This window comes from Canis aureus, chromosome 9 (assembly GCF_053574225.1).
Source record: "Canis aureus isolate CA01 chromosome 9, VMU_Caureus_v.1.0, whole genome shotgun sequence".
Classification (NCBI taxonomy): Eukaryota; Metazoa; Chordata; class Mammalia; order Carnivora; family Canidae; genus Canis; species Canis aureus.
In genome coordinates, this window is record NC_135619.1 from 65588360 (window position 1) to 65599671 (window position 11312).

Consider the following 11312-nt stretch of genomic DNA (forward strand, 5'->3'; position numbering starts at 1 on the left):
CTCAGGGTTAACAGTGCAACAGCAGCACAAGGATGCAGGGTCCTCCTCTCTCCCTGTGGGTCTTTCTGGGCCCTGAGAACAGACCTGTTCCTCTTTTCCTACCCCCACATCTCACCTTCTGGAATTCTACACAGAGTGGCAATCTGCCTCCACACTGACACGATGTCAAGTTCCCTTGGGCCAGCCCAGGTCTGGACTGTCAGGAGCTCCTGCTCGCCCCTAGGGTGTGACTTCTTGGGCCAGAGGACAGCCCCTGCGTGGCCAACAGCTTGCAGCAAGAGCCTGGCTGCTCTGTGCTGCTCGCAGAGAGCTCCTTCCACCTGGGAGTTTCATCGCTGTCACCAGGGAGAGGTTACCACCTCCCCAGCACACCTGGGGCCCAAGACACACCTGTCAAGCTCTCTCCACTGGCTCTGGCCAGCCTCTCAAGCCTGCTCTGAATTTCTGTATCTTTCCCGTTCATCTCCTCCCAAGTTTGGATTCATCTGAAACATGGTGAAACGGACCTTTACCTGAGCAACTGCACAACTCAGACCTTGATAGAACGAGAACAGGCCGGTCTTGTGCCTCCACGTCTCTGTCTACCTCTACACCCCTTCCCCTTCTCTCCTTCCCACGACCCTCAAAACATGGAAATTCCATCACCTACCAAGACTCCGCTCAGTGCCCCCTCCCCTCCAAGAAGCCTTCCCCACTCCTCTGTAGCCTGGATCAGGCATCTCTCGAGCAACCTGCACCATGCACTTCCCCAGGCACTTAGCACACAACATCAAAAGTACCTGCTCACCACAAACAGTGCCTGTGGATAGGGCTCAAGCCCTGAGTGCATGCTGAACCACGGGCCCAGCCCCCAGATGGCCAGAACCAAGTTCACTGGCAGCCCCACAACCCTTGCTCAGCTTCCCCTGCCTGTGGCCATCCCCAGGGAAACCCTCACTGAGTATTCCCCGCTTGTCCACAGCATGCCCAAACCTGAGTGTGGCGCCCCTCGGACAGCAAAACAAACCCACTCAGCCCCACAGAGCTAGGGCACCCGCTCCTCAGCATGGTTGACATCTCTCTGGGGTGGATAAGAGGATGGGGCTGGATCTAAGCCTCCCAGGGACTGCTCAGAAAGTCCATGGTGCTGGGCCACTGATGGTCCACGCAGTGAGCACAGGTGGCTTGAAAAACTGGCCGTGTAGGGAAGCATCCCAGCAGAGCAAGCCTCCCTCACGCACCCCACTGTCCACTCTCACCCCCTCCATCTGCTAATTCATACAGAGTCAGAGGAAGGGCTCCTGCAGCAACCACAGCCAACAGGAGCTGGCCCAGCCTGTAGCACGTCATCTCGGCTGACCTCAGAACCAGCAACCACTGCATGAGGACAGAGAACGAGCCACGGCAGCCCGAGGGCTCCTCCCCATGCTGACAGGGACCTCACCTCCATGAAGAGGATCCCTAAACCCCAGCACCGAGACCAAGGTACACTCCAGGAAGCAGATGCTAGCAACAGGTCTCAGAGGCAGTCTGCCCAAGGAATCAGCGAAGCCCCAGCATGAATTCTGGAAAAGGTTTGTTCTTGGGCAGCGGTTCTCAAACTGTGTTCCCTGAAGTCCTGGGAACCTACAGAGATGCCCCAGTGGGAGAAGAGGTGCTGAGCAGAGAACACGGGGGCCCCCTAACCCTCAAGTCAATCAGAGTCACTAGAGATTCACCAGGGGTTTCAAGAAAAAATGTACAGGGGGAGAAAAGGTTTGCTGCTAAGGACTCTTTGGAGTACCTGGGTGGCTCATTCAGTGATGCATCTGCCTTCAGCTCAGGTCATGATCCGAGGGTCCTAGGACCAAGCCCCACATCGGGCTCCCTGCTCAGTGGGTAGCTTGCTTCTCCCTCTCCCGCTTCCCCTGCTTGTGCGCTCTGTTAAGTAAAATCTTTAAAAATGTTAAACAAAAAAACAAAAACAACCCAGAGCTCTGAGATAACACAGTTTAAATCCATTTCCCATTAACATCAACCTTCCCACCTTGCTGACCTTCCGAAGGCTGGTATGGGGATTTTAGCAGCCGTTCCCCATCAGGCCCCCTTGCACAGCCCATCACCTGTCTGCTGGTGAGACACAGGGAGCACCTGACAAGAGGACACACCGTAAACCCCAATGCTCCTATCCACAAGCTGGGGGCTTGAATACAACCTTTCTGTGGTCCCTTATCTCTCTCCATCCTTTCAGTTGCTCCTCAACAAAGACTCACTCAACTGTGGGTGAGACCCAGTCAGGGTGCCCCAGGTGGAGCCCGGTCCCGGTTCCAGAGCACTCTTGGGGCGGTGGCTGTGAATCAAGAACAGTCCCTGGGGTCCCCACCATACCAGGCACGATGCTTTGCACGCAGCACAAAGGACATTTCCCTGGACAAAATGATCCAACATCTGGCCCTTTCCACAGCGCAAAGAAAAAAGGATGCAAGTGAAAATACACCAAGCCTGAGCAAGCACATGTCTAACCATGAACACTGTTTCCTCTCGGCTTCCTGCGGGGAAACCGTTCAGGGACGATACCACCAGACGCAGAACAGAACTTCAGGGGAACAGAGTTCCCAGTCCTTACCTGGTAGTAGGTCTTGATATTTCTCACCAAGATGGTCAAGTTCTGAATGCGGAGGTTCACGTCGTTGTTTACGTGCTTGTTGATGCGCTGATTTGTTGGCCTGGGGTCTCTAGAAAAGAAAGAGGAGAATGGAAACTGCATATCCCAGCATTCTGCCACCCACCCGAGTTCCCAGCTGAGGGTGAGCTCCAGGCCACCCCCAGCCTCCGACACTACTGGCTCCTCTCGAGTCAAATCCTTATTACCCCATTCCCAAGCTGTGGACCTTAGGGGAGGCCCCATCACCTCCCTGCTCCCGCCCCCGCACCAACCCAGCACAGCCGTGAGTCAAAGTTATTTCCGTTCCTGCTAACAGCACCCATAAACCACCACCAGCCGTCGATGAAAACCCCAAAAGTTCTACCGAATAAAGACCAAAACAAGTTATGTTTCAAGATTAAAAACATTAAAAGCTGAACCAACCAAAACATATAAAATAATGAGGGGAAAAATATGGTACATTTCCTGACATAAAAAATTAAAATCATTCACGTTCCATCTCACTGTGGTCCCCACTCCTGAGATCAGATTGGTCCAGGGCTGGTGCTGCCTGTGACTGACATGTCGGGGACACAATTCTACCCTGAAAAACCAACAGCAGGAGTCTGTGATGTGACATGGTGTACCAGACACCCTCCGAGAAAGGCTAAGAGCAGAGATCTACATAATACATGTGGGAAACCCCCACGACGTCCTTTATTTTTCTAATCTCAGGCAAAAGTCAGGTCTGGTTGTGATGAAACTAGAAATCTGAATCAAGTGATTTGTATTTCCACTCACCTACCTCCCGGGACACTTCTCTAAATGATTCTTCTGGGAAGAGAATAGACCCAGTGGACCAGATTTGGCTTCACCTCCCCGTGTACCACCCCACGCTTTTCATAACAAAGCCCTCCCTCCCATGTCACTGTCTAATTCAAATGAGGGCCCTTTTCAGGGTTTTAGCTGTGGGGTCTCTAGGTAGCAAGGGGGCAGAGAGTCAGCCTCTTCCTCAGGGATCTGCCTTGCAAGGGGATGGGAGCACAGAAGGGGGTTTAGGGAGTTAAGGAAATTGACCTCAATGCCACACGGCTCATTCCAAAACCAATAATTAACACAACATCGACAAACAAAAATGTTTTTAAAACCCACAAGTAGAAATCATTTCAGACATCACTGAAACTACAATATTTTTTTTTTTTTTTTAATAGGAACTGTTTAGAATTTGACCATTAACTGTTTGACATATACAGCAGGAGTCCCTGCCCTGTACACTGCGTGTATGCAAAGCCCTTTACCAATTCGGGGCAGTAATAGCCACAGATTTTATTCAATTAGCCTGGATCCCCTAAAATAATCACATGGGTACCTTGGGGCAACCAGGGAATCTCTTTTCAACCGTCATGTGACAACGTTTCTTATTGTCCCCACACAGTAATGGAGTCTGGCCAAGCCATTTGCACGTTATGTGTCTCTTGGAGCCATTCATTACTGAGAAAACAAAGGTTAACAGTTCAGTGGAAATTAATTTAGGAATAGAGGCAGCATTCAGCCTTTCAACCACAAGGGCACTTTTAGTCACAAAAATACACTTAACATTACAAATAATTTATCTTCAAGGCTCACTTCTCCTCTCTTCAGATACCTCAAGCGAGGAGAAGCAACTTCATTAAGCGACTCAAATACTTCTTAAAACAGAACTCAGAGCGTTTTCTGTTTTGTGTCTGTCGTCCCAGCTTGAAGTCAGAGGGCCCGGCCCACAGGCGGGAGGGTGGGGGGGGGGACGCATGGTGCGCATTCACTGAGTGTGCAAAGGCACCACACACGCCCGGATGGGGACCCGCCCGGATGGGGACCCGCAAGGCTCTCAGACGACAGCGTGGAAGCCTCCGACCAGCTCTGCTTTTGTTCTCCAGGTTCAGCTCACTGAAACAGCACTCCACAAGAGCCTTGACATTTACCGTATGAGTAATTAGACTAATTATCACCATCATTAGTGTTCCATCCTTTAACTAAGGCTCTCAGGGTAGAGGTTATGAAGAAACAACTAGAAACAAAAGTCAACTGCGGTTAAGGAGGGCTCATCATCACTGTCCCAGCAAGGAGTAACCCCCACCCTTCTGTGCTCAAAAAAAAAAAAAAAAAAAAAAAAAGTGGGGGGGTCAGAAGACACAGGACTGGCCAAGGTTCTCTGGGCCCCAGGGTGCTCGGCTGCAAAACGACTACAGGATCCTTCCAGCCCTAGGCTGTCATTTTAGAGGGCCAGATCTGCACTAGCAAACGTGGACCATACTTGGTCCTATGTCCCAGGAAGAGGACATCCTATCACCACTGCACAACTGCATGTCCCCAAAAGCCATCATTACAACAAGGATCTTTTTTGCATAATAGCCATAGAATACAAAAGTCCAAGAGTCCCCTATGGAGATGTCAGAGGACAGGAGAGAGACACTGGGTACAAGCTTCAAACAGCTCGTCCAACTCAGGAGAGTTCAGAGTCAGAGACTTCCAAAATTTAAAAATCAATCCAGAAATGATGTGTTGATATAGGGATGTCCACAATGTATCACGGGTTAATAAATAAGGATGCTAAAAGACAACAGTATGAGCCCACAACCATATAAAAATCCCTTAAGGAGTTTCTATCTATATACTATAGATGACATCCAGAAGACACTAGAATAATAGCATTGCCACTTTTACATGGTAAAATCATGGACAATTTTATCTGGCTCACTTTTCTTTCCCTATTTTTCTACAACCAACGTAAATTTTTGGTACAGTTTTTAAGAACTCAAAACCCCACGAGTATCATACTCTGTAGTCAAAAGAGGAAATAACAAGTTCACAAAAATATTTTTTGCTCCAACACTTTCCCGCCAACACAAACTCATTCAACTAACAAGCACTTGCCCTCAGCTTTTATATATGCAGAACAGGACTAGAACTCCTCTTCCAACACACTGGGGGGGGGGGGGTGGCGGGGAATTAAAAGCATTACTACAAATGCTTTTTAGAAACAGAAAACTCAGAATGCCTGGCTGGCTTGGTTGGTGGAGTGTGCAACTCTTGATCTTAGGGTTGTGAGTTCGACTCCCATGTTGGGTGTAGAGGTGGCTTAAAAAAAAATTTCTTAAAAAAAGAAACAAACTTAGGAAACTCTCCCGTTTGACCAAAGGATATTTCCAACCCATAAATAATATATTATCTTGAATTTTGCAATGAGTACTAGGGGTAAAGTCTGAAGAAAGCAAATACGGCGAGACTTACTACAGGCCTTGCAAAGGCACAAGCTCTCAGGCCCAATCCCAAGTTCCCAACTGCACTCAACAGCCACTGCCTCAAGTCAGAAGGTGTCCGTTCTCAAAAGTACAGGTTCAGGCACGTGGGCACGCACGCTCACACACAAACACCCCTGCCCCCACTCCCAAGAATGATGGATGTTTGTCGGGCATTTTCTATAGGCATGATCTTATTTAATCCTCCCAAGTGTATAAAATACTATCCCCTTATTACAGACCTGGAAGTTGAGGCTTAGAGAGTTTAAGTAATTTGCCCAAGGGGGCAGAATGGAGAATGTGAACTTGACCGCCTGATGCTTTCAGAGTCCAAGCACTTAAATACTTTTTCTACAAGACAGTAAGAAACATGTCCAAAGTGAATGAGCAATCGTGTTCTCCCTTGGGCACCAGCAGATCACCCAGAAAGACTGCATTTACAGAGGAACTATTCAGCAGGTTCCCCCATGCACCGTGGTCCACACCATTCAATGCCTCTCACTGGGGAAATTCTCCTGGACCTGGGCCTCCCCTGAAAGCTGAGCCCACAGGGCTTTCCTGCTTCCAGGCACTGATGTCACCGGGAGGCCAGGGCCAAGAGACTACTACTGCAGCCTTCTTCGGTTGCCAGAGACAATGCCCAGGTGCAGCCACGTGACCTCTGCCGGCCTCCATATGGCTCTGAAGTGTTAGGTAACACGCCTCTTATCTGAGTTCCAGCAAGCCACTTGCCATACCTACGCAGCGTACTGCTCTTTACAATTTTCCCAGGTCCTACCAACTTGGAGAGAATTTATCAAAATAGGCCAATAGCACACAGAGCTACTGGCATAAGAGATAAACCAGAATACAGCCTTATTACTGACCTGCTAGCTAGCCCGACGTTTCTCCATTTGGCGGAAAGGAACACAGAAGTTTACATGTAGTTAGATGGGGGCTTGAACTCAGGTCCCAGAGTCCAGGTATGCTCTGGTTCTCATTGAGAGAGAGCCGAGGCTAAGAACCATGCACTAAGCCAGGAGATTAAGAATGTGGGAGAAAGAAAGACTGGAAAAATTCTTACCGGACGCCTCAAGTCCTTTCTGGCTTAAGAGAGTGTATTTGCAATTGACACTAGTACCTATTAAGTGGCAACCACCATGCTAATTGCCAACACATCATCCCATTTAATCCTCATAACCATCTCTTAAGGGAGGCACTTCCTATTTCACAGATGAGGAAACTAAATTGTTGAGTGGTGTGCCCAGTATCACTTGGCCAGTATGACACAGACCTAGAGTTCAAATCCAGGCTGGCTACCCAAGCTGTAAACACCAGGGCTAAATACACTTTGGTGGTGGTGGGGGGCGGGGGGGGGGTCCTTTTTAAAATTGAGATCATCCCTACATAGCGTGAAATGCATATATCTTGTTATAGCTATTTAAGTCCTGAAAAATTAAATGTACTCCAGTCAGTATACAGAACATTATCACCCCACCCAAGAAGTTCACCTGTGTCTCCTTTCCATACGATCCCTACCCACCTCCAGGAGCAAACAATGTTCTGATTTCTAGCCTATCACCTGGAACAGGGTTATTCCGATCACCCAATCAGTAAACTGTGTGCTGCTCATGCCCCTCACTCCTTCATTTCCTCCACCCACATGGCTTCCCCACTGTCCCTTCCTCTGTTCCTGACCCAGGCCAGAAGGCACCAGAAGCACGGCTTGAGGCTTTACGAGCTGCAAACTTCTCAGTTCCCACCTCTGGGATGATTATCTTGGCATATCACAGAGGAGAGAACATGTAAAACTTACAAGGGAAGTGGAGAAGCCCTTCACACTGAATTTAGCCAGGGCCAAGTGTGAACAAGTGATGAGCTGGCATTTCTCAAAGGAATGGTCCATCAGGCTTTCCTGATTTACAAGCAAGTGGTAAACGCTTCAGGAATTCCAAAGGTCAGGGAAGAAAGAGAAACAGTCCCAGGGCTTTTGTTCTCCCCTCCGCCTGGGTGTAAAAACTGAATGAAAAGGCTGGGTATACTGCTGTTTTTAATTAAACAGTCTTGGGTTTGGGTAAGGACACACCGGTCACTGCACCAATGGAATCCGGTCATTTTCGGGGTCCACCAAAATGGGGCAGGGGGGAGAAATTGCCAGGACTTAAATATGCTACTAGACAATCCCAGGAAAACTTTTTCATCAATGTTCTCAGACAAGTACTGCCGAATCTGGCAACGCATTTGTCTTTTTAGAATCTCATCAAACACAAGATTCAGAAGATGAGTTGTGCCTTTAAAAAACAAAACAAAACTGAAGTGTCTCTCCCACAACATGGCACCAAATGACTTATTAAAAGAAGCAATGTTCCCAGGAAATTTTTGAAACAGACCTTTTTGGGTAGATCTATTTAAACCACTTGCTGAATATGCCAAAGCTAAATAAATGCTCCTCCTCTGCGGGCCACAAAGCTGATCCTCATTAGCTAATGGGTTCGTGCTCAAGTACAACTTGCTTAGTTGCCAGTGAGTAGGTAAGCCCGAGGGGCTGATCCACAGAGAGTATTATTAGGACGTTTTATTTGGCTTCTAGTGCCTGGGAATCATACTGACACTCAGTTCCAATATGTTCCCTGCGCCTGAGTTAAAAACAGAAAGCAGAGGTAGGAGCCAACACCTACATGTGGCAGGCTGTCAATCAGACGCTGCAGAATTTAGCTAGAGGAAAGGATGTGGTCAAACATACATGCTAGTGAGTTTAACTTCCACCAAGACCCGTTTAAGCTCAGTACTACAAACACTACACAGCATTCGGACTCCCAAGGCTCTCTTAACACGGTGACTTTAAGCCTTAGGAAGGGCCTTAGGCAACTGCACTCGCCAGAGAGCAACAAAACGTATGATCAAGTGAAAAGAAGCTCAGAAACACAGGCATCCCAACTTACAGTGAAACTTTATAGTCACACGGATGCTCTGGGTACACCCCAAACACTTCCTGTAACCAGACTGTTACAGTTCCTTGCCCCCCAAAAGGGTTTTTTTGTTTTGTTTTGTTTTTTTTAACTTCCTTGCTCAAACTTCAAATATCTAAGCATGAAGTCGGTTGTCCTATCTACACCACGTGGAGGACAGTCAAGTCATTCAATTCCAAATTGCCTTAACCAAACAAGCTGCCAACCTGCTGTCCTGGAATTCTTCATACTCACAGGAAAGGGAAAAAAATCACCCTAATCTTGAGATGCCGGCGCCCCCCCCCTCCACTTGCAAAGAACCCTCTCTGTTTGAACACGTTCCCATTCTACAACCTTAAACTTTCCGAAGCATCGCTCTTTCCTTCTTCCCCGTAGATAACTTACATTTGCAACATGATTTGGTTCAAAAAGATGCCATCCGCTAAATCCATGTACATGGTCAGATTGTCCTGGTTGCCGCTTCCGAAGGAGCCAAAAGTTTTCACCTGCCGGGGAAACGGGGCGCGGAGAGAAAGGCAGGAAGTGAGCCCCGAGGGCACGGTCTTTAGGGCTCTCCAGGGCAAAGGCGGGCAGGGCCGGTGCGGGAACAGGGGGTCACCCCCGCCCGCCCGCCCTTGCAGGGGCCTCTACCCCCCATCCTGCGCCAGGCAACAGACGCAAGACAGCAAGACGAAAACTTCCTCCCCACTTTTCTCCAGCGGCCCAAGGCGGAAAAAAAAAAAGAGAGAGAGAGACTTTTCAATAAATTTCTCACGTCTCAAATCTACTGGAAGTGACTGCGCCGCCCCCCGCCTGTACCCATTCTCGCTCGGCCGCCACCCACCTGCTGGTCTGAGGTTCGGAAACTACACGAGTGTATTTTGGGGTAGGGAGTCCCTTCCTTGAGTGGTCAAGCCCCGGGGGGTGGGGGTACCCCGACCCGGTCCGCGCGGGGGCCGCAGCCCAGCGCCCCGGCGCCAACAGGTGCACCCGCGGAGCCCCCGCCCGGCCCGGCCCGCAACGCGGCGAGGTCCCGCACCCGGCGCGCGGGCTCCCGAGCGGGAAACGCCTCCGGACCCCGGGGCCCGGACCCCGACCCCGGCCGGGAGCACTCGCTGAGTCCCCCGAGTCCCGGAGGCTCCCCGGGCCCGCGGGCGGGGGAGGTGGTGCGGCCACGGCGGGGGCACCAACAATGGGGCAGGGAGCTGGGCGCACTCACCCAGGTCACCAGCGGGCTCTGCAGGAAGAGCTCCATGAGCTCCGACACGGTCACGTCCATGCTGAGGCTGCGCCCGCCGGCTCCACGCCCGGTCCCCCGCGCCGCGGCACAAAGCGGCTCCGCCAGCGAGCGGGGCGCGGGGCTGCGGCAGCTCGCACCCGGGAGACAAAGGCGGGGCGCGAGCCCACGTTCCGCGGCTTCGGCGGCCCCGCGCCCCGCCCGGGGCTGGGGGAAGGGGAGGGCCCGGCGCTAGGGGAGGAACAATGCGGGCGCGGCCCCGCCCCTCGGCGGCCCTGGGCGGCTGGTGCGCCGCCTCGCGGTGCCGGGGCCGGGGCCGGGGCCGGGCGCTCGGGCGCGGGCGCGGGCGCGGCTGCGCGGGGCGCGGGGCGGGGGGGCTCCGCGCGGCCTCCCGGGCCCTCCCCGCGGGCCCCAGCACGTGGCCCTCCCCGCGCGTGCGCCTGCGGCGGACCCGAGCGCGCGGACCCCGGCCCCTCCGTGCCTCCCCGGGGCGGCGGAGCGCCGAGACTGGGGAGTCGCCCCCGGCCCACCGCTCGCTGGGGCGCCGCGCGGCCCGCGGCCCCGTCCCTCCCGGCCCCTCCCCGCCCCGCCCCGCCCTCCCCGCGGCAGGTGCGGCCCCTCGGCCGCGCGGAGCCCCAGCCACCCGCCGCCGGGACAGGAGCGGAGCCCGCGCGCTTCTCGTGGGGGTGGCGGCCCCAGGGAGGAAACTTAGTGTTGGGTTCAGACCGTGGGAGCGCGACCTCTGGCGCCCCCCGCGCCACCTCCCGCTCTGCCTGCCTTCTGCAAGCTCCCCCGGGAGGCCAGAGCCCCGCCGCACCACCTGTGACCCCAACCCCCACTGCTGCTGCCACTTGGCGGTGGAGGAGCCAAATCCCGGACTCCAGGTTGGAGGACCTAGCAGCAGCTTAGTGGAGGCGACAGGAGAAAGGACGGTGGCCCCACCTGGATGGGAAGCAGGCCCTGGCCCAGACCACCCTGCTGAGACAGCTGCGGTGACCCACGTTCCCGTCGCTCTCTGCCACTTCACCTTGGGCTGGTAATAATCTACGATCCAGTTCGTTGTTCAAAGCACTTCATGCGAATTAACGAAGGTCCTCACGAGCCAGCTGCCGCGGGATTGGCCTAAGTGCCTAGTGTACGGTAGGCAAGGCGCCTGGGTGGCTCAGTCGTGGGCATCCCACGCATGATCTCAGCTCAGGTCTTGCTGTCAAGATCGTGAGTTCGAGCCCCGCCACTGCCTCCGCCGTCCCCCCGTTGAGCTCCACGCC

The 11312-nt window shown here is 52.7% G+C and overlaps 1 protein-coding gene across 6 annotated transcripts in view; it reads right to left on the bottom strand.

Moving 5' to 3' along the window:
- CCDC88C (coiled-coil and HOOK domain protein 88C) overlaps positions 1 to 10233 on the bottom strand; it is a 121589-nt gene extending 111356 nt beyond the window's left edge. For 3 of the 6 annotated variants that reach the window (XM_077910376.1, XM_077910377.1, XM_077910375.1), the window contains exons 1-3: positions 10027 to 10232; positions 9213 to 9313; positions 2585 to 2693 (exon numbers count right to left, since the gene is read on the bottom strand). In XM_077910376.1, the coding sequence (XP_077766502.1) occupies positions 2585 to 2693; positions 9213 to 9313; positions 10027 to 10086 (270 nt within the window). In that variant the 5' untranslated portion in view covers positions 10087 to 10232. Of the gene's footprint in view, positions 1 to 2584; positions 2694 to 9212; positions 9314 to 10026 lie in introns of those variants that run through there. The other 3 variants (XM_077910381.1, XM_077910380.1, XM_077910378.1) reach the window with 2 other exon arrangements.
- Between the last annotated feature and the right edge of the window lie 1079 nt (positions 10234 to 11312).